Source organism: Vicugna pacos, chromosome 5, assembly GCF_048564905.1.
Source record: "Vicugna pacos chromosome 5, VicPac4, whole genome shotgun sequence".
In the NCBI taxonomy this organism is placed as follows: Eukaryota; Metazoa; Chordata; class Mammalia; order Artiodactyla; family Camelidae; genus Vicugna; species Vicugna pacos.
The window spans coordinates 59,539,579-59,563,692 of record NC_132991.1 but is presented as its reverse complement, the minus strand read 5'-3'; the positions used below and the strand labels follow the sequence as shown (position 1 = coordinate 59,563,692).

Here is a 24,114-nt window from a genome sequence, read left to right as displayed (position 1 = left end):
CAGATGACTGGATAGATGTGTGTGTGTGTGTGTGTGTGTGTGTGTGTTATTACTCAGCCATAAAAAAGAATGAAACCATGCCATTTGTAGCAACATGGCTGGGCCTAGAGTTTTTCTTACTAAGTGAAATAAGTCAGACACAGAAAGACAATTATCATATGATATCACTTATATGTGAAATCTGAAAAAAAAAAAAAGATACTAATGAACTTACAAAGCAGAAACAGGCCCACAGTCATAGAAAACAAACTTACGGTTACCAAAGGGTAAAGGGGTGGGGAGAGATAAATTAGAAATTTGGGGTTAACAGATACACATTACTATATATAAAACAGATAAATAGCAAGGCCCCACTGCATAGCACAGGGAACTATATTCAATATCTTGTAATAACCTATAATGGAAAAGAATATGAAAAAGAATAGATATATCTATGTACAACTGAATCACTTAGCTCTACACCTGAAATATTGTAAATCAACTATACTGTGATTTAAAAAAAATGAAATTAATGCCACATACACACAGGTATCAGTGTAGAGCAGAAAACACGAACTCCAATAGAGAAGGGAAGCAAAGAGGTTTCCCAGGATCTGGGAGAGACGGGAAGTTGCAGGATGAAAGCTATGCAGCAGATTGTACTGGCAAGCAGTCCACACTGGAGAGGGGGAAGATGGAGGGCTTCAAGAGGGAAGTGTCCAGAAGACGCTGAAACTAGTTGGATACCAAATAGGTTCATCTTGGAGAAAAATTATATTGTGAGACATTTTTCAAAGATGTCAGAAAGTAGTGGAAGATGTAGACACAGGTTTGAACATTTAGACATAAATTCTGAAAACTAAGAAAAATTCAAGAAAACCAAAAAGGTTCACAAAAAGGAAACAAAATCACTGCAAATAATTTGGAGGAGCAGGGACCTATTCACAGCCATCACAGTGAAAATCCAGAAAGAGATTTAAGTTACCTATTAGGAGGATTTGGAGAAGGAAGGAGACAGAAGCTTGGAGTGCGGAGATGATCAACTACTATGAGAGGAAACCAGTAGATGTCCAGGATGGATGAATCAAAAGATTCATTACTCACTAATACACAAGGCTGATACCAGAGTAAACTGCTCAGAGTGCCAAGTGATGGTTTTTGAGAAGGGACTGAGAGAGAAGTACGATCGATCCTTTTTCGTCTAAATCTTTTAGTACTATTTGACTTTTTAAACTACTTACACAAATTACTTTGCTACAAAATGGAAATATTTTAAACACCAACAATCCATTTTAAAAAATCTTTCTTACATTAAAAAAAAAAACTCTTCTTAACGACTACATCAGAATTCACAGAAAACTGGCATGAATATTAAAAACATGCTTTTTTTTAAAAAAGGTAGATGAAATAAATCTGGATAGCTTTAACTACTGTTTAAATTATCTTGATATTAAATTTGCTAACTTAGCAAATTAAACACTGATAGCAAAAAAAAAAACCCTCATTTCCTATTCATGACTTCAGAAAGCTGCGTTTCCTATTTCTGACTTGACTTTCTAATTAAAGAAAAAAAGCTTCTAATAAAATATTGATAAAATGTCATTCTCTTCTGCAAAAGACTAGAAGTATCACTCAAGGGGAATCAAAGTGAATACCATGGTGAATATTAATTCATCTGATCAGAAGAATGAGTTCTAGAAAACTTTTCAAAAACTAAGACATAGAAAACAAACTTTTGGCTGCAAGGAGGGAAAGGGGGCAGGAAGGGATAAATTGAGGCTTCAAGATTTGCAGATACTAACTAGTATATATAAAATAGACATACAACAAGTTTCTTCTGTATAGCACTGGGAACTAGATTCAATATCTTATAGTAACCTATAATGAAAAATATCAAAATGGATATATGTATGTGTACATATGATTGAAACATTATACTGTGCACCAGAAATTGACACAACGCTGTAAACTGACTATACTTCAATGAATACATATACACACAAAACAAACAAAAATAAATAACCTTCATGTCCAGAGCAAACTCTGGTTGGCTCTTCTGCCAAGTAAGTCATGTGTGGCTATGTGGCTAGGTAGCCTTCTTGATGTCCTGACATAGAAATGCCCACGAGGGTACAGGTCTTCACCAAGGTGTTCTTCCTGCACTGGTAACAGGCCTGCCTTGCTGGAAACAGTACCTGTGCAACCATCTGTTTACTTGTTTGACTCTCCTACTGGAGTTTAAGCCCCTCGAGGGCTGTTTTTACTCACCTTAGTGGCTCCAAGTGAGCAACAAAGTCTGATATTCAATAGTTTCTTAGTAAATATTTGATGAAATAATGTACAAATCAGTGAGTGAATCAGTATCAGATTCTTGTTCAACCTCCTTTGAAAATGGAAACCAGATCTATATTTTTCAAAAAGAAAAAGGCTAAAACACATAGGTATCATTGCGAGTGAAACTTTGCATAGCATTTCAAGTAAGAGGATACTTCCTGAAAAAGTCAATTTCCTGCCCTTTGTGCCTCTGTCACAGATCAGCAAAAGAAAGCTCAATAAAAATGCCTTCAGACTTTATTAACTTTTCAAGGTGTCTTAATTCCCTTTAAAAATAAATTAAACATCATCCTTGTTAATTATTACTTCCACAGCCCAGAAAAGTAATATGAACTTACCACCAGGTGTCAGAACTTCAGAACTCACAGAAAAAGGAAATAATTATTATGGTGAAAGCAGTGGTGATTTTAAGGCACATGCATCAGCCATATTCTATGGCAAATTCCACATACCCTAGCTTTAGAAATGCGAGTCTTGAGGAATCACATATATTACATACATAACACATGGTTACATTAGGTCAAATGCGTACATGCACATTTTGTATTGCAATAGGTGCCTGAACCAGAAGTACAGTCTCTAAGTGGTGTGACCACATCATAAATTTACAACAAAAACTGGTGCCGAAGCAGTAACTTGCAACTGTGGGAAGTACAGGCATAAGTCACCTAGGGAGATTTTTCAAACTCTATTCCTCTTTCCCACTCTTTCCTTGTCTTTGAGCTTCCCCACCCACTTCAACCCCCAGTTAGGAGATCATGGCCTCCCAGTTGTGAATCACTTCTACCCCAAGCAGAGCCATAATTATTGACCAGAATAGGTCCTCTACTTCCCGTACACTGTGGGGAAAGCAACAGACGTATTAAGATTACTTAAGTTTTTTAAGCATGGGTGAGTGATGGTAAGTACGCCTTAGCTGATAAACCAACTTGACCAGTTGGTTGTAGCTGCCTAAAATAAAAGTTGAGAAAGATTTTAAGACCCTTTTTGGTCTTGACGGAAACACATGACTGTTTATAAAATAGACAAACAAGGACCTACTGTGTAACGTGGGGAACTATATTCATTTTCTAATAACTTATAATGGAAAAGAATCTGAAAAAAAATGCACATATAACTGAACACCTGAAACTAACGCTGTGAATCAACTACACTTCAATAAAAATTAAAAAAAAATACAACAGATGCAGTGATTAGCAATGGGTTAGAGGTGGGGGCTGCAGTACATGAGGGAGAGATGCCATCTTCTTTTCTAGATGTTCTAGACCAACGTAATAAATTCAAGTCAAAGTCTGATTGCAGTCTCTGTGATAGCAAGTGCTTTGGTTTTCTTAAAAGAAGCAATGCACCCTGGAAGGTGATGCAGCAGAAACAAAAGAACACGTGCTTTTAACCTGGGCCCTGCCTTTAATGAGCGATGTGATTGGACGTTCTCTGGGCCTGTGTCCTCATCCTAACACAAGAGCTCCTCACTGCCATGATGATCTCTCGGGTCTCTACCAAGAGGCCTAAAATTCCTTTTTTCCCCACCTTCTTTTTCTAATTAGTCTCTAGCCTCTAAGAGCTGGAGTGTTCTGAACCTTACATGTAAAGCCTCATCAACTCATGAAAATCATGGCAATCAACTAAGGCTCATTTTCTAATTTTTATATTTCAAGCATAACTATAGATCTTAATTTAAATATGTAGGGTGTGAGCTGCATTTTATAGAGATGGTAATGATAGATGGTGACTTAGCTTGACATTTTAAAGAAAATCTCTCCCTTCCCCCTAGCACCAGAATGTATTATAAAGAAGTTTATAGAGCTTTATCTGTAATGGAAATAACCCAAATATTCAATAGCAAGAATTTGATAAATTATAATACATGTTGTTGATAGGCTACTATACAAGCATAGGAAATTATATATAAGAATATTTAATTACATGGAAAAATATGGAAAGTATTTTCAGGGTTTAAATCCTCAATCATAAAAGCTATATGTGTGTGTGCTTGAATAGAAAAAAAGACAAGAGTGTTATTCTGAGTTGTGGATTAACTCAGTATTTCCAAGGCCCAAGTAAGTGAATAAAGTGGAAGGAGGGTAAGACAATAAGGAGTGGTGGGGGCTGTGGAAAGTTGAAGCACACATACCCTTTCAATAACATGCAATCTATTTTTTTCATTATGAAGGCTGAAAAATAATCTGTCAGTTTATGGTCCCTGAATTTGGAGATGATTTTCTTCCTTGTGTTTTTGCACTTTGCAAATATTCTACAGTAATTATGTCATACTTCTGTAAGAAGAGTTATTTAAAAACTCAAAGGTAGCCACACTGATAAAATTCAAAAAAAGACCTACATATTTCATTGATGGAAGAATATTTTGGCAATATTATTTTAGCCAGCAGGTAATAAGGAGTGATTTTGAAAAGTTTGAAGTGTTAATAATGAAAATATAAGTTTCACAAATTATGAACTAAAGGTAGAAAAAAATTAACTTCCTTTTTTTTTTTAAAAAGAGATGTGTAAAACAAGGTTATCTCAAAATCATATAGCAGAAGAGCTGAGGTGCCCAAAAGGGATTGTGACACAACACTCACAGAAGTTTGCTTTCTAATGTGCATATAGTAAGTATGGAGCCATAAGCAGTCTTGGTACCCAAAGTAAATGCATTCAGAGGATGAAAGCTAAACAAAATCTTAGCTGAATGGGCAATGCAGGCTACATAGCTGGGGAAACTTCACTCATAGCTGAGGCATCAGAGGGAAGAAGTTAGCCAGACAGGCCACATCCTGGATGTTGTTAAGACCAACAACAGTAAAGTGACCACAGGAAGGCCAGCAGTTGAGCTGGGGTTGGGGACAATAGCCAGGTCTTCTCAGGAAGGAGGTGGCTGTGCTACCAAAGGCCACCTTTCAACAAGCTACTATTCGAGATGTCTCTGTCTGATCCGTCTTCTCACACAGGTTTTAGAGGGGGATCCTGCGATTGCCTGCCGGTGCTCAGTGCTTTTATCCATCTTTAGGTCCATGTAAGATGGACAGTATTTTCCCGACTTTATAACTGTGGACCCAGGTTAACTGAACTAGTAAAGAGATATAAACAAACTCGGGTCCAAGTGACTTCAAGGCCCGTGAAGGAGTTATGCCCACCCGGGGCCTTTAATCCAATTTCCAAGCCTGACATTAGGTTTACTGACCTTCTCAGAGTGGCAGCACAGGCAAACTGGAGCCAAAGGAGTCCTTATCCGAGCCGGGGTATTAGTCACAAACCCTTCACATCAGGTCCGAGTCGGAACAGTTGAGGGCTTTTCCCGCTTCTCCCACATTGCTATTCTGATAGAAACTTCCCGGTATCAAAAGGTGCACTCTGTGCCTTAGAAAGCTACACAGATCATCAACAATCCCGATTCATAAGAGAGTATGCAGCTAAGGAGCCAAACATAACATGTATCAGTTGACTAGGAAAAAAATTAGAACTGTTTAGTTTTCATTTATTAGGTGATTTGATGTGCGTATCTTTGAAAAGGGTTGACTTATAAAGATATACATTAAGTTCACAACTTGTAATTCAGTCCATCCTCAAACAAAATAGTGACTTACAGTTATTAAATAAAAACAGCAATATTTCCTGCCATGTTGAGAGAACAGAACAGACATTTGTGACTATATGAGGTCCACAAACCTTTAGAACACCATAGAGCACTCTTTTTTCCTATCCCAACCTATGGCGGCAGTAAGAGCTAACGTGTAATGTGGTCCTCCTCTCTGCATCTTCTTATTTCCATGGGAAACATTAAACCTTCCAAAATGCAATCTTCACCTATGCAGCGGTCAATTGCTGAATTCACAAAGAAGGCTCAAAAGAAATCAAGACAGATGAAATAAATGGTAAGTCTTATCTATGAAAATTTAAGTAGCTACCTCCCAGATGAATCACTAAAACTCTCACACATCATTTGTTTATCCTTATTTCATTCATAATTCTAATATACTTCCTATCTAGTTTCCATGCCTCAGCAAGTCAAAAAAAAAAAGTTAACAGATTAGATAGGGTAAAGTGTTAATAGAAATAGGTAAGTAGCTACAGAGTAGCAGCTGTCCAGGGAAAAAGGGGGGAAACTGTAAAATACAGGGAGGAATAGAACTAGGAAAACAGCCATGTGTATTGCTGTAGAAGAGCTACCAACCCTCTGACTTTAACAGAACCATGAAAAGTCCCTGATGGAGGTGGTTTAAGATGGCAGCATAGAAAGAGACTGACCTTACCTCCTCCTATAAACACAAATGTACAACTACATTTGTATCAATTCCCTCTGAGTAAAATCTGAGAACTAACTGAACACCTGCTCCACAACAAAAGATGAAAAGGACATTGAGATGGGTAGGAGCAGCAGAGAAACACTCTCTCCAAAAATCCTACTCCACACGTGGTGGCATACAATAGGGAGGGATCTCACCAGGCAGGAGCTTGTGCTGGAGGAGCAGGGGGTGGAGCCCCACATCAGGCACCCAGCCCCTAAGATCTACACCAGAGAGACCAGCCCCAAAACGTCTGGCTTGGGAAACCAATGGGGCTGATATACAAATACCCCAACGTGCTATAGGAAAACTGAGATTTCTACCAATCAGACTTGAAGAATACCATAAGTGAAATTAAAAATACACTAGAAGCATTCAACAGATTAGATGATACAAAAGAACAGGTCAGCGATCTGGAAGACAGATCAGAAAAAGAATAAGAACAGCAAAAAGAAAAAAAAAAAGAGACTAGCTTAAGGGATCTCTGGATTAACATCAAGTGTACTAACATTCACATTATAGGGTTCCAGAAGGAAAAGAGAATGAAGCAGAAAATTTATTTGAAGAAATCATGGCATTTTTCACAGAACTAGAACAAAGAATCCAAAAGTTTGTATGGAATTACAAAAGACTCAAGTAGCCAAAACAATCTTGAGAAGGAATAGCAAAGCTGGAGGCATCACAAACTCTCATTTCAAAGTATACTACAAAGTTAGAGTGATCAAAACAGTATAGTACTGGCAAGAAAAGAGACACAGGTAAATGGAACAGAATAGAGTCCAGAAATACCCGTGTATATATGGTCAATTAATTTATGACAAAAGAGGCACGTATATACAATGGAGAAAAGAGAGTTTCTTCAACAAATGATATTGGGGAAACTAGACACCTACATACAAAAAAATGACACTGGGCCACTCTCTTCTACTATATACAAAAATAAATTCAAAATGGATTAAAGACTTGTAAGATCAGAAACCATAAAACTCCTAGAAGAAAACTTGAGCAGTAAGCTCTCTGAAATCAATCTTATCCATATTTTTTTGAACCTTAACTCTTCAGGTTAAGGGACACAAAAGCAAAAATAAACAAATAGGACTACATCAAACTTAAAGGCTTTTGTATAGGAAACAAAAAAAAAAAAAACAAAATGAAAAGGCAACCTATTGAATGAGAGAACGTATTCAAAAATCATATATTCAATAAGGAGTTAATATCCAAACTACATAAAGGACTTTTGCAACTTAGTATCAAGAAAGAAAGAAGAGAAAGAGAGAAAGAAAGAAAGAAAGAAACCACACACACTATTTAAAAGTGGACAGAGGATCTGAAGAGACATATTCCAAAGGCATACAGACGGCCAACAGGCACATGAAAAGATGCTCAACATCACTAATTATCAGGAAAATGCAAATCAAAACCACAGTGAGATATCACCTTGCACTTGTCAGAATGGCACTTACTAAAAAGTCAAAGGAGGAGGGCCAAGATGGCGGAGCAGGACACTCATTGCTCACCCTCTCCGACAAATACACCAAGAGTGACATCCACGAACCCACCCATCCAATCAAAACACTTGCTGAACTTTGACAGAACACCGCCTTCTTCAAAAGGCAAAATACGCCACAAATCTGGTAGGAGAAAAGGAAAAAAGAAAGAAGTAAAAGCAAAGCAGTGCACGACCAGTCCCGTGGGGAGTGACCAGCAAAGACAGAATAGCATTCGTTTGCTGGGTCTCCCTGTCTCCAACGGAGAGGCCAGCGGGAAAGAGGGGGATCCTCTAAGGCTCGGATCTGTACAGAACACCCTTGACAGACAGAACTAAGTTAAACGGGCACAAAGGGTCCCTGCAACACCCAGCCCAAGACGCTAGCTGGCAGCTGGGGGCTGGGACAGGCTGCCCGAGCCGAGCGGAGGGCTGGGGCAGCGGCACTGAGGCAGCCCTGGGGGACTGCAGGGTGCTGCGTGCCGTGGCTGGGAGGGGATACAGAGCAGATCAACCTCGGTCCCACATAAACTGCAAAAAAAAAAGCAAAGCAACACAGCTGGTGTGCCCTAGGGAGTAGGGGTGCATGGCCTTTGTCTCCCCAGACCCACAGCGCCATTACTGGCGCGTTCCGGGGAGAAGAGAGGCGCGGCGCAGCCACGGCCGCCATGTTCTCCAGGACGCAGCTCCCAGGCAGAGGTGGGGGCTCCACAACCTCACAGGCAGGACTGAGACTTGTTTACAGCCCCGGGCAAGGGGACTGTTCTGCCCCAGTGCCTCTGCGAACACGCACCTCTAAGACAAATGAACAAGGGGCAGTTCTGGCACACAGCGGGGGCAAGGGCTGGTGCCGCCGTTTCCTGCGAGTCTGCCAACGGAGCACGGGCCCTACAGCACGGGGAGCGGCACCGAATGGGGGAGCGACCTGCCCACCTACCGTGCACCAGCGGGCTCCGGGCTGTGGTGTCGGGAGGGGGCGCGACCTGCCCGCCTGCTAGCCCTGGGGGCAGCAAAGACCAGGAGTGCGACCGGAAGGCCTCTAGAACGAGCGAGCGGAGTCTGCGCAGCAGGGCGAGGGCCGGAGCAGCAACAGCCACAGAACAAAAAGGAGGCCCCGCTCAATAGCCAGGGGCAGGCTCTGGCCACCACAACCCTGGACACACCCTGAACCAAAGAGATAATAGAAAAAAAGCTCGGAAGGATGACTTGGCAACCACCCATACTCAAGAAAGACCTCTCGACAAAATTATTAAGGCGGTCTCCACGGGAACACATACACCTTTTGTTTTTTTCATTTTTCTTTAATTTTAATTTTTTAATTTTTAAATTCCTTTTAAAATTTTCTTTAAAATTTTTTAAATTAATTTTTTGGTCTCAATTTGATTTTTCTTTGTTTTGTTCCGTTATTGATTATAGTTTTCAAAGCTTGTTTTCTTTGAAATTTTTAAAAACTTGTCTCAACTTGATTTTTATTTCTCTTCACTTTGTTCTTCTATTGTACTGTTTTCAAATGTTTTTTTCTTCTTTTTAATTGTATTTCCACATCTGTTTTAGATAAATAAATAAACCCCTTCAGGACCACAGTAGATAACTGATACTCTATAATCCATAGTGCCAGAGTTATACGTAAAATGAAGAAGCAGAGGACACTCCCAATTAAAAGAACAAGAGAAATCCCTTGAAAGAATCATCAATGAAATATACCTTGATAGTCTACTATATCATGATTTCAAAAAAGGAGTGATCAAACTACTGAAGGAACTAAAAGAGACTGTGATTAAAATGAAAATTTAAAATGGAAATTAAATAAAAATGGAAAACTCATTTGCTGAGATAAGAACTGCACTAAAGGCTCTAAAAAGTAGGCTAGATAATGAAGAGGAACAAGTAAGTGACTTAGAAGACAGGACAACAAAAGTCACCCCATCAGAACAGCTGAGAGGAAAACAAATAAAAACTAATGAAAATAATATAAAGGACCTATGGGATAATATAAAGCATGCCAACGTATGCATAATAGGAATCCCAGAAAGAGTAAAGGGGATTGAAAAGGTATTTGAAGAAATCATGACTGAAAACTCCCCAAACCTAATGAAGGAATCAGATATCCAAGTATAGGAAGCACAGAGGGTCCCAAACAAGAAGCAGAACAAAATGACAACCTACAGAATGGGAGAAAACACTTGCAAAAGATGAGACTGACAATGGCTTGATTTCCAGAATATATAAATAGCTCATGACTTAAAAAGAAAAATCAAACAACCCAATCCAAAAATGGGCAGAAGACCTAAACAAGAAATTCTCCAGTGAAGACATATGAATGACCTACAGGCACATGAAAAAATGCTCAATATCACTTATTATCAGAGAAATGCAAATCAAAACTACAATGATGTGTCACCTCATACCAGTCAGAATGGCCATCATTCAAAAGGCCACAAGGGAGAAATGCTGGAGAGGTTGCGGAGAAAAGCGAACCCTCCTACACTGTTGCTTGGAATGCAGTTTGGTGCAGCCATTGTGGAAAAAAATATGGAGATTCCTCAAAAGACTAAAAATAGACTTACCATATGATCCAGCAATCCCACTCCTAGACATACATCCAGAGGGAACCTTAATTCAAAAAGACATATAGCAACACTATTTACAATAACCAAGACATGGAAAAAACCTAAATGTCCATCAACAGATGACTGGATAAAGAAGCTGTGGTATATTTATACAATGGAATACTACTCATCCATAAAAAATGATAAAATAATGCCATTTACAGCAACATGGATGGCCCCGGAGAATGTCATTCTAAGGGAAGTAAGCCAGAAAGAGAAAGAAAAATACCATATGATATCACTCATATGTGGAATCTTAAAAAAAAAAAAAAAGACAAATGAACTATATATAAAACAGAAACAGACTCACAAACATACAATACAGATTTGTGGTTGCCAGTGGGGGGAAGGGTGGGAAGGGATAAATTGGGAGTTAGATTTACAGATACTGACTGCTATATATAAAATAAATAAACAAGTTTATACTATATAGCACAGGGAAATATATTCAATATCTTGTAGTAGCTTAAGGTGAAAAAGAATATGAAAACGAATATGTGTGTATTCATGTATGACTGAAGCACTGTGCTATACACCAGAAACTGACACACTGTAAACTGACTATATCTCAAATTTTTAAAAAAAGGACAAAAATAAGATGTAGAGAAAAAGGAACCCTCGTGCACTGCTGAGGGGAATGTAAATTGGTCAGTATGGAAAACAGTATGGAGATTCCTCAAGGTAAAAATAAAACTACCATTTGCTCTAGCAGTCTCACTTCTGGGTATTTATCTGAAGAAAACAAAAACACTAACTTGAAAAGATATGTTACCCTAGAGTTTACTGCAGCATAATTTACAACAGCCAAGATACAGAAACAACCTAAGTGCCCATCAAAAGGTAATAGATAAAGAAGATATGGTATATATGTACAATGAATATATACAGTATCAACATGAAAAAGAATGAAATCTTGCCATTTGTGACAACATGGAGAGGCCTAGAGGGCATTATGCTAAGTGAAATAAGTCAGAGAAATACAATTACTGTACGATTTCATTTATATGTGATATCTAAAAAACAAAACAGAAACAGACTCACAGATACAGAAAACAAACTGGCAGTTGTCAGAGGGGAGAGGGGTTGGGAGGTTGTGGGGGACAGGCCAAATTGGTGAAGGGAATTAAGAGATACAGACTTCCAGTTATAAAATAAATTTAAGTCATGGGGATATAATGCACAGCATAGTGAACAGAGTCAATAATACTGTAATAACTTTGTATGGTGATAAACAGTAACCAGAGTTAACGAGGTGGCCAGTATACAAATATTGAATCAGCATGATGTACACATGAAACTAATATGATATATGTCAATTATATTTTAATTCAAAAAACATTTTTTAAATTATTAAGACTACTACCTGACGCTCTTGATTCCAAACTACCAAGGTTACGCTGTATTCAAAAAACAAAATTATTTAAGTAATAAAGTACCTAATATACTTCAGAAATATTGCTTAAAAAGATAAGCTTTGTCAGCTGAGATTTCCTCCAAGGCCTTCAGTCTCAGTCTGCCAAGTGCAGAATAAGCCACTTCTACAGAAGAAACAGAGATACAGAAGCACAAATAACTTTAATGATTTATGGTAAATAAAAAGGAAGCTTGAATCTATGATTGAAAAATTAAAATAATTACAAGTATATCTATATAGAAAATATAAGACGTTTTAAGAGTTGAACTGCTCTTAATTAACTGCTTAATTAATTGCTGTCAAAATAATATTTAAAGAAACAAAAAATAAAACTGTTTACTAGTGAGACACAAAATACAACAGAGACAGAGACAAACCAAGAAAATGAATGAAGGAAAGCGAGTAGCAAATCCCAAAAGTGTTTTTACAAACAGGGATTCAGATCAGAAAAGCAAACATAAACCTGTCTAGGAATATGACCAATGAGGCAATAGAAAGTGACTACAAGTCAGCTATAAGTCAAAAATGACAACTCAAATCCCACAGAGTCTTAAATTACTTAATCCAGACATTATCTAACCCCTCAGATTTGTTTGGTGCTGTGCTGTTCATCAGTCTCCATTAGAATGAAATGTGGGACAAACACATTACCAGTTGGTTGGAGAGTGTTTCAGAGCTAATTCACCCGTGAAGGTCAAGGCCAGCAGTATTGTGCTCACATAATATATTTATTCATATGGAAAAATAATATGTCAAAGAAAGGATTAAAGTAAATTTTATTTTGAAATAATCAGCTGAGTCTCAAACTTCAAACAAATGGATCTAAAAATGTTCATCAGCTTCAGACTCTCAGTATTCCAGTCTAATGGTTATCAAACTACTCTCTTTGGGTCAGAAAGGACCAAATTGGCAAGTCTCAACAGTGACTCCCTTTCCATGTATTTAATATTTTAAGTATACTCAAGTTCTAGGAAGACTTATTAAAGAATTCTGCTTCTTAGAAAATGTTTTAAAATGATCTAATCTACCTTGTCAATTCACAAATAAGAACACTCAGACCAGAGTAACCTGCCCAGGTCTTCCCATTCTTGGGAGATGCCCTGCCCAAACTCTGCCGCCCTGACGGTCCTGGTATCACGAGTAAGCCCTTCTCACTCCTACCATTAGACTTATTGTCGTAGCCTTTTGTAGCATCTGGAGAAAATCTGTCCTAAATCAAGTAACTGCCAACTTCTGCCTCCCCAGCAATCTAAAAATGAAAAGGAATTTATGAAGAAAGAAATTAAAACCTTCAAAAAATTATTTTAGCAAGACATAGTCAGGTCTACCAGAAAGACTGCTTTCTAATTTATTTGCAATGGAGTGACAATTTGCTAGTCTGATGAGAGCTCCTAAGAAATAGTGAAATTATAATACGCTAAAGAAAATGCTTGTGTGTGTGTGTGTTTGTGTGTATAGAGACAGCACGCACAGTTATAAATTGATTCTTAACAATAAGGAAGTATATACAATAAAAACATGTTCCATGAGCCCAATGTTGATTTTTACCACCAAAGAACAATAATGTTAAGATTCAAATCATGATTTCCTGGTTAACAGATAAGAGTTTTTTAAAAATGAGGCTAAAAATATAGGAACAGATATCCAAGTAAATTGTAAGTAGCTATATAAACACAAGCGTAGACAGGCAAAGAGTTTAACACCTATGGTGGCACATTTAGACCAGGTACCTTATTCTCATTATAATAAAGTCAGAATAAATTATCTGACAATATTATTTGCTTACTAAAGTAAGGCAAGTATTTCTGCTGATGGCAGGTGTGGATTTTTTTCATCAAATATTAAAAGGCTGAGACATAATGATACCACTCGTATATTGAACCAAAGTTCTGATACCCTCTCATTAATCTTTGATAGCTAATTATGTGAATAGAAAGACATGATGAATCAGTACATACGCCAATTTAAAAAAGAAAAGACTTTAACGCAAATCTTGGCATCTAACTGGTAAACAGAAGGAATTCCTACTCCGGAGTACAATTTTCTTTTTCTAAATTCAAGGAAAAACAGTATATGAATGAGTCTACCTATTTGTAAAAATGTGATCAAAACAGTGCAATCACTGGGTTCTCACACTGTGCACGTTCAATCTGAAATGTTCATCTGGTGTAGTATTCAACTGTCAAGAGGGAGCAACTCAAAGGACATCACACAATCTATAAACCAGCTGGAAGAAGCCATCCAGACTTTGCCCTGCCGAACTCTCTCTGGGCGATGATTAGACAAATCTTCATAGATGATATACTGTGTGCAGAAGCGCTGGTCAGAATCAGGTCTGGCATGGTACGCGACTGTGCTGATGCTCTGGGTCACGTCACTGTCCGGCTTGGGCTTTCTGCTGAGGATCTGGCCCCCAGCTGCAGCGACCAGCTTAGTAAGGTTGTCCTTTGGATGGTGTTTGAAGGTTCCACCAAAATAGAAGTAGCATCCATCAAACAACTTTGGTAACTGAAATAATGAGAAAAAGCTCGTTAAAAGCAGATCAGAATATTTTAAAACACTGCATATGAATGATAAATAAAAATAATAGTCGTGAGCAGTTAAGAAACTACTTAATATGAAAATGAATATACGTATGTTGACATATGACAGAAGCATTATGTTCCACACCAGAAATTGACACAACGTTGTAAACTGACTATACTTCAATAAAAATATATTAAAAAAAAGCTACTTAATGAGGTTCTGGGACAACTTGTATTTCAAGTAAACTAATTGGGTCAAGAAAAATACTTATGAAAATAAAGGTTTCCTATTTACAATTTTTTTCCCAAGACTCTGATCCTTTTCACTCTTCTCACATTTTAGGTGTGCTATGTGTACACACATACACACACACACACACAACCTGTTTATCAATCTTCTTTTATCAGAATGTTAATTCATATTTGGTGGGACTTAAAGCTCCAAAAATTCCTTCCTAGGGTATCTGAAATACACTTCAGGGTACTAATTAAGTTCAACTTAACTGTAAGAGTAACATCTTTTCCATGGAACTTTCCAATTGTGCCCATCCATATTCAGGATCCTAAATATTACCAACCTAAAGTCTCCAGGGCAGCGATGTGGGAGTGTGGCCTCCAGGGTTCTACAGATGTATTCCTCGGAACACAGTACACTATAAAGCCATGGCTAGGGATCCAATTAGCTATGAAACACACTTCTGTGTGCTTTACAGGAAAAGTTCCACAATTCCCTTCTACAAAAATTTTTGACATTTCTAATATACTTATCTGTCAACAGGATAATGGAATATTATCCATTAAAACTGTAATATGTGGCAATAAAGACATGGTTAACTAAATCCAAGCAGCAGCTGTAAGTCCTCTTTCAAGCTCCTTCCTGTATATGAGACTTATCTCAGATTCTGAAAGGTTTATGGGAATGTTCAAGATGCCAAAAATCCATTAAGAGTATGAAATTATTACCTTCTGGATTTTACTGCTCATCGTGATTATCTCTCAGAATCAAGTGCTTGAACTAAACACAATTAAAATTTTAATCAGTCACCTGTACTTGTTGAAAGAGCAGAAGTTTTTCCTGACGGTAATAATGATATTAAGTTACAATAAGAACACTGAAAGTAGTATCAAAAGGAAAATACCAGCTGTTCTCTGTTGAGCCTGCTTCTCTGTGGTCCTTCAGGAATTTCATACTTTTCTTCCTGTTCCCACTCTTTTCTTTGTAGACACACTTTCACCCCTGGCAAAAAAACAAAAACAATGAAAAAAGCAAAGTAAATATCAAGCAAGCATTATTTCTTTCACACTGAAATTAAGCACTTTACCTAAGTGATTTTTCTTCATGGTTAAATATTATTCTGAAATAGAAACCTTACCTGTGCCAAAACAAAATGTAATAAAACTGGTTTTCCACATAAAGAAATGAAAGGATTGAGCAATGAAGTAATACTGAACACTAATTTAGTTTCTCTTCTAAATCAACACACTATTTCACGTACAAGAATAAAAATCTAAATTTTTCTTAATAGCTATTATCAAAATTAAGGTGAATAAAAAGTCCCTCATTTAGTTCAGCCCACTATGATGTGACCCTGCGGGCTTGTCATCCACACTCTCATTCTAGTAATCCTATGTCCAACCTCCTGTTAGACTAAAAGTGATCTGACATTAAACAAACTACTCGAGTCCAGAGCACTTCGCTAAGCTGGCCACATAAAAAGGGCACTACAGCACTTGTTAAAATAAATAGTAGGCAGATCTGGGCCATGTTTGGGATTTGACAGGTCCACACTGAAGTCACCAGTCTAGAGATGACTTGGTCTCAATATTTTCAATGCTTTAGAGCTGCTTCAATTAAGATGTTCCAAGATGCTGCTTAATATATAAAAGTTGGAATGTTTTAACGACTGAATACTCCATCTCTCCAAAAGCAGAGCTTTGTCAAGAGACAATTTTTCTTAACTTGGGACTATTAATGCATATTCCAATTTAACACTAAGCCTTGGCATATCTATAATAACCTATCATGTAATTCCTAATTTTCTGTGTTTTGGTGTCCCTTCCCCCTACTATTTTTAATACAAGGATCACATTTAGCCACGTTTGCTATGCTGAATCCTGTTCTCACTAACCAATCAGAAATATGATGGTTTCATAAAAGTTGTTTTTTAATGTTCATTAAAAATTATATTTTTAAAATATGTTTTAATAACAACTCACTAGGTAAGATTATCTTTCTAATGAAGTTAATACTAAAATATTAATTTACTGTATATTCAAAATGCATCTCAAAATAAAAATTTCTGACCAAATGTCAAAATCATACAGGAAAACACTGACAGTGTGCTTGCATTATTACATCATATACTGGTTCTCTGTTAAACACCAATGCAAAAAACATTAGCAGTCTAGCCAAATCATTGACTTACCTCATTCATTATTTTACATATAAATTATTACTTTCACTTTTTACCACTTCAGCACGTAGCTCCTTTCTAAATCTCCTTTCCTGAAGATATCTGCAGACCATTTATACCTCTATCTTTAGATGAATGTATATACCAGCATACAAGCCAAGGACTGAACACTGAATACTCCTATGATATCTACTGTAACAAGTAAACAGCTAACGTCTAATTACAGAAATAAATAAATGAGCTGTGCCTATGCTGGCTGCTTATCCATTTTATGGAGTTAGTTGGTTATTTAAACCATTAAAAAAAAAAAAAGCATACTAAAATGGTATTTATTGGTCCTGGCAATGTGCTGGCATTAGTCAATCAACAGAATGTGGCCTTAAAAGATACTAGAATGAGATAAGCATGACATGGAGAGAAATGAGACAGCAGGCACCAAGAGGGCAGCATGGTGCCTCCAGGGGAAGATGCCAATGCTCCTATAGTGTAAATATGCCCCCAAGTCGTACACCTTTCAGCTTTATACACTTGTTCAGTAAACTTCTGCAAAGGCTGGAAGAAAAATCCAGTGCTCTAATGACAATTTCCTGAGCTGAATGAAGAACGCAGTCCTCTGATATTCTCTTATTCCAAGTAACAATTTGCCAACTCTCTCTGCTACCTAATATCAACTAAAGAAGGAAAATACAGCACCGCCCTGCCAAAAACTAAGGAACAGTTTGCAGGTCTAGAACATGTTAGAATTGCTGTCATAGCAAACACAACATGGAGAATTTTTTTAAAGTTGGGCATGACATCTAGTCCAAAGATTGTAACTCGAATGCTTACCAGGGCCATTCAGATTACATACAGATTACATGAGGAACCTTAAGTTAAGTGGTAGAGAGTTATGGAGACTTTAACAAATACGAAAATGCACATCATACCTGAAGACACAAAAAACAAAGGTTATGCTGAACTAAACCACATAAATTATATCTCTTTTGGCCCTTAGATTGCCAGTTTGAAACTCCTGATGCTCTGTCTAATCAACCTCTTCATTTCATAGATAAGAAAACTTAAATCCTAAGGATTTAAGCAGTTCTCCCAGTGACACTAGTGAGATGAGAACTCGGGTATCTTCCAACTCCTTAGATCAGATTTTTTAAAATCTTTATTTTATTAAAAAATAGAGCATCTTAGGAAATGCCAGGTACTCTCTACTCAGGTTTAATATATTGTATCTCTTTTACAATACATCTCATAACCACTTAATAGATAACTGAATAAGAGGACCCTTATTTTTAAGAGATCAGCCAAAAAAGTATACCAAAAACAGCAAAAACTGCTGACTGCCTAGGGCAGGGAGCAAGGCATTTGGATTTGTCTTCAGTAATCACTGAGTTTGTTTAATCTGACTGATGCCAAAGTTGCCACTCTCTAATTTGTACCCTACGAGTTTCAGAATGTTCATACTTCTCATTAGACATTGACGATAATTACAAATTCACATCAACTTTCTAGTAAACTTCCTAGTAAACTTCTTTTGAGATAAATCAATTGAACTGATTTACTATAACAAAAAAAGAATGAAATACTTTAAACTTTGAGCAACTTAAATGGTGACATATCTTCATCGATGCAATGAAAGAATATACCAGCCAAATTATTAACTAATTAACAAACCTAAAAAATAGATAATATTTTAAGGGTTTAATTATTCAACATTAGCTAGCTAGGCAAACTACATCGGGAACTATTAAATCTATTTTCCATATTAATTTATCAGAACTTTCATAACACTGCTAGTCATAAACTCATCTGAAGTACAATACATACTGTAATCCTTACACTCTATAAAGAGGTTAAAACAGGCCATTTCCCACCAATTTAAAGACACTTCTTAAAACTTGGCCAAATTATATTTTTAATTTGTACTTAATATTAAGTCCATATTATTACTATTCCATCATCTGCCAAAAAGAAAATAGTTCAGCAGAGACGGATTCTTGTGAAGAGATAAGCAGCATATGCAAGACCACTAGTTAGCTTCCTCAGCTAGTAATATTTAAGCTGAAATGACCAACATGAATAAGTTGTATTATTTATGTAAACACAGGTCTCTGCATATGCCAGAATAACACATACTTTAAAATATGTCAAGTGACAATCCTTGTAAAATGTATGTTTAGTACCAACTTTCTTACTTTTTACATGTTTTATATTTTAAGATTTTGACTAAAGCTATCATTTTGCAGAAATATAGAAATGAACTACCTACCTTATTAAAACTAAGAGATTCTTTTCAGCTCAGATTACTCCTGATCATGTCTACCATTTCAAGCTAGCTTTCCTTTTGCCCTGATTTTATTACTTTCTTATACAGAAGCAAGCAGCCAATTCCCAAAGTACTGCTTAACTCCAAGTCGTTAGCTCAAAGTCATTAAGGTAGCTCTGGTCATCTAAGCAAAGCCTGGAATCTGCACACTACTGCAGCTTATGAATTCTGGGATACAATTTTTTTTTTAAAAGAGGCTTGTATCATTCAGAAATGTATTCCTTTATTCGAAATCTCTAGTAACCACTCTTGCTTCCTACCTCATAAAAGTACATATATCCATGGATGTATATTTTCATTTTAGCTGCGTAAACCACTGATGGTGTTCATTAATCTATATTAAGGTTAGTCACTTTTCCTAGTTTTAGAAGGTAAAAAAAGGATTATACAAATAGGAAGGGTCCAGAATCCACAGCTACATACAAATGATTATAGGATACAATGAAGACAGAATAAAGCTTCAAAATCAAGATCTGTTAAATGCTCCAAAGTCCAAATGTCCAAATAGGGAATTATTCCCCCATGAAGACCACAGAATGTGTGCATTTTCTTCAAAAGCTAGAGTAATAAGTACATTCTTATTTTAAACAGCTATTATTCTTCTAGAACTACTGGCTATTTGTAACTAAAATAGCACTGAAAATCAGAATTAAATATCACCCTCAGTCAACACTAAATATCCTATAAAAAAAATTAAAATACTGAATCAAACATTTCATGTCAAAATAAAAAATCTTAATAAATATGTCATTAGATCCAAACTAAGCACTTAAAGATGTCAAGAAAACTGCATATTATTAAAATAAACATCAAAGAATTTCCCTTCTGATTCTATTAAAAATAAACACTCAAGTTATAAAAACAAGATTTTTTTAAAATGCTTTTCTATTCAGCTTTTTAGTCAAATAGGCTATAGTATCACTAAACTGTAGACAAAAGGAAATCATTTTAAGAGGTAACTTTCTACAACAATGACAAAAATGGAAAAACAACTTTTACTCTGTCATTTTTAAAAAACTGGATGGCAAGTAAAACAAGAACTAAGCCCAATATGAAATTCCACAGTGAAGAGTGAAAGGACAATACAATGAAGGCCGAAAATGTAAAACAAAAGCCAGATGCTCCTGTCATGCCATCATAAACATTTGCATTTAGGATATCAGCTGTTACAGATCATTGGACTTTGTGTGTCCATACAAATACCACTGAACAACTGTTTATTTCTGGCTATTTTTTAAACCAATATTTTAATTAAAAGCATATTTATACATAAAAACATATTTCCTATAGAATAGTATACTAAACTTATTTATTTTACTTGATGCATATTGAGAAGCAGGTCAAATTCTATTACAAAAATATATTACTACATCATAAAATTTGCTAAGGCAAAATTTGGGTATCAATTCTAGAACTTTGCATTATGAATAATTATCAAAATAATCCTCTTTAATTAAAAACTCATACTTGGTGTTCTTTTTGAGTCATATATTTAAAATTCAAATATTTATGTAAGATTTCCATACTTTATTGAACAATAAACATATTAAAATGTATCTGCTAGATCTGCATAACAGGTATGAATCTGGTGAATCAGACTGGAGCAATATACACACACAGGTTCTATTTCCCTGATTAAGACCAAAACTCTTACCTACCCAATTAATTTTTGGAAAAGTCCAGAAAGAAGATCTAATTGTTATTAGAACTTGAGAGTTTAAATTTCTTCTAAAGAACTTGAATTTCATTTACTACATTGTTTTTAAAACTTTATAAATAAACAGGCCTCCACCTACCAATCTACCGCTTTGATTATTTCTTTGCCTGTACATATTCACACATTTATGCTACTGAAAGTGAAGATATAATTGTTTTATGCTTTTTTAAAAATTTAAACATTTGTTTTTTCATATTTCAGTCCTAATAATTATCACTTAAAAACATAATTCTCTTTAAGAAAACATCTTTAAGCATTTCAGAATTTTCTTACTTCTTTCATATTCAGGTTATTCCCCATCTTGCAATTAGAAATAACAATGCAAATAGTTTTTTTTTTTCTTTCTGCATTACTTGTGTATATGTGGGTATATTCTCAGAAGTAGCACTATTATATCAAAGGATATTTACTTTTTATTCCTAGACCATCTTCGGTAAAAGATTTTTGTAAGCATGAAGTTGCCTAATCAACCCTAGTGAATAAAAATGCTTTGGTATATTTATTTTTTGATAATTAACAAAATCTGAATAGAATAAAAATTACCTTTATTTTCAAAATTCTACAGCACTCTCAATATCCATTTGAAGAAATAAATTTTAATAGAAAACTCTAAGGTTACTAATCTAATTATGAAGTTATTTATAAAATGATGATATAATGAGTGCCTTCAAAGAAACACCCTATCTGGCCCTTCCTCTCCCGCGTACAGACACAAGACCAGCGTAAAATGTCTGGCACATTCCCACAGCAATTCCCTTAGGTGCTAAGGACTTTCATAACTTCTATAGCAGCAATTTTATTTAAACTCAGATGAGAGTGGGGAAGAGGAAGAGATTATGAAAGAAAAGATGACAGCCATCTGCTCTCCCCTTCACAATGAGACGAAAAATGAAGAGGCAGAATTAAAGTTTTTTTAAAAAGGTTGGACTAGAGGAAATTTTGAAAGCAGTGTACTGAAAGAACAGGTCCGTAAAAGATATTTCATCTTTAAGGTTAGTTTACATCTTTAGGATGCAGGCTCAGTTTTTGCATACTCTAAGAAATGAATAAAACGGCTTATTTATATATCTTCTACTTGTCATTCTAGTCACCTCTTAATTACCAAAATTCACTCTGCACAGGGATGGTTATTAGTTGCCTGTAAGGAATTAGCACCAAAACAAGGACTAAGGCAGAATCTCAGGCACAAATTTAATCTTGAAGAAGGAACTTTCCTATCTATATCGCCTATTTCTGTAAAATAAATACCATTCTATAAGATACCTGTAAAATAAATACGATGAGACAGGATGGCTGGTACAATAGTAATAATCAGGATGTTCACACCAAGTTCATTAACTATGACACTGTAAGATGCTTTATATATATATATAATGTAGAAAAATAAGAGATAGTAACCAATTAAGACAGTACATGTTTCAACAGAAAACTTCCAATAGCCAAATCTGGATCCAATGGATCCAAATTGTTTTAAATAACTCTTTTTGTTAATTTGTTTAAATTTGTTTAATTTTTTTAAATATGCCAATTCTCTACAAAGAAAGTTTAGGTAAAATTTCCTCTTTAATGTACCTTGTTTGTGAAAAACACTGTAAGAAGTTAACACTGAACTTTCTATATAGTTCATCCAGGTTCTGTCTACCAGGCAAGCTAGTGGACATTTTATAGATGGTTTTCAACTAGTTTTGAATAGCTCTGCACTTTTTGTTTAAATCACACTAAGTTGTCTGACATTAAGAAAAACATAGACACCACAGAAAAATATATTAGGATAGAAAGTGAGGGTTCTTGCTCTCTTTTTATAAACCCAGTGGCTATTTAAAGTAATTGTCTCAAAACCCTGAACCTATTTCTTTTTGGAATTTGTATCACAAAGTATGAGGATATGAACTTCAATAAGAGATTCCATCCATCTTTCATCCTTAAGGAACCACTGATATTAGAGTATGCTATTCACTACTGTGAGAATCACCAAATAGCACACTATTAAGTCAGCTTGAGTCCATCAGTGATTCTATAAAAATGACATGGCCAAGCCATTAAAGTGACAAAACTTCCATTTCTTAAAGAAGGCAGATTATATGGAAATGAATCACGTAGTCTGTATGTGTAACCAGATGCAAGTTCAGCAAATTCACAAGAACTAGACTTAAAGGGTAAGTGGTAAATGCCTTATTCAAAATTTCACATGGCTTCTTTATTACTGAGACATTATTATTATGAAAATCTATTCCTTCCTATAACCACTGGCAAAGTTTCTGGCACAATTTCAATATAAAAACATCTATAATCAAGGAACCATTTTAAGTCAATTTTTAAAATACTGAGGCCTAATAAGATTCGCCACAGATTTGCCAAAAATGAAGGTTTAAAAAGAAAAGTGAGACATAAAGAGAAACTTTTTCTCTATGTAAATGGCCAATCAGTCCAATTGCTTATAGTGCTTCTTAAACTGGTCATGACTGGCAGAGTCTAATAACAGATACTGATGAGACCAGATACAGACAGCGGCATTGTCAGCCATCGCGGGATCAGACCAAATCAGTGCAGACTAGCATCACAAGAAAAGTGGCAGCTGCATTTTAAAGGGATGGGTATCAATCGCTAAAAAGAAACTTTTATGAACCAAGTTAATTTCAAACAATAGATTCATATGTTGATAGCCCACTGAGGAAACAAAACTGTCACCCAGATTTGGGTGATGTGGCGATCAACGTGTTAAATGAGTAAGATTTTGATTAAATCAAGTGTTTCTACCATAAACCCTTCAAAGCACAAAGCTATAAAACAAAGTTAAAAAAAAAAAAAAACTAATTCTAATACATCATTTTCTTCTTAAAAAGAAAGTTTTATTAAAAATATTCACTATTCAGGGGGGTGGGTGTAGGTCAGTGGTAGAGTGAATGCTTAGCATGCGGGAGATCCTAGGTTCAATCTTAAATAAATAAATAAATAAATAAATAAATAAATAAATAAATAAATAAATAAAACTTAGTTTCTAAAAGAAAACAGTCTATACTTACATGAAAACACACT

The 24,114-nt window shown here is 35.9% G+C and overlaps 1 protein-coding gene and 1 long non-coding RNA gene across 6 annotated transcripts in view; both read right to left on the bottom strand.

Annotated features, from left to right (window-relative positions):
* LOC140696433 (uncharacterized) overlaps positions 1-9,570 on the bottom strand; it is a 260,788-nt gene extending 251,218 nt beyond the window's left edge. For all 3 annotated transcript variants that reach the window (XR_012072763.1, XR_012072764.1, XR_012072765.1), the window contains exon 1: positions 9,020-9,570. This is a non-coding gene — a long non-coding RNA (uncharacterized lncRNA). The remainder of the gene's footprint in view (positions 1-9,019) is intronic.
* A 2,677-nt stretch (positions 9,571-12,247) lies between these two features.
* The window catches only part of BARD1 (BRCA1 associated RING domain 1), a 69,765-nt gene continuing 57,898 nt past the window's right edge, over positions 12,248-24,114 (bottom strand). For all 3 annotated transcript variants that reach the window (XM_031678261.2, XM_031678262.2, XM_072961326.1), the window contains 2 exons: positions 15,770-15,867; positions 12,248-14,613 (listed from right to left, as the gene is read on the bottom strand). In XM_031678261.2, the coding sequence (XP_031534121.2) occupies positions 14,281-14,613; positions 15,770-15,867 (431 nt within the window). In that variant the 3' untranslated portion in view covers positions 12,248-14,280. The remainder of the gene's footprint in view (positions 14,614-15,769; positions 15,868-24,114) is intronic.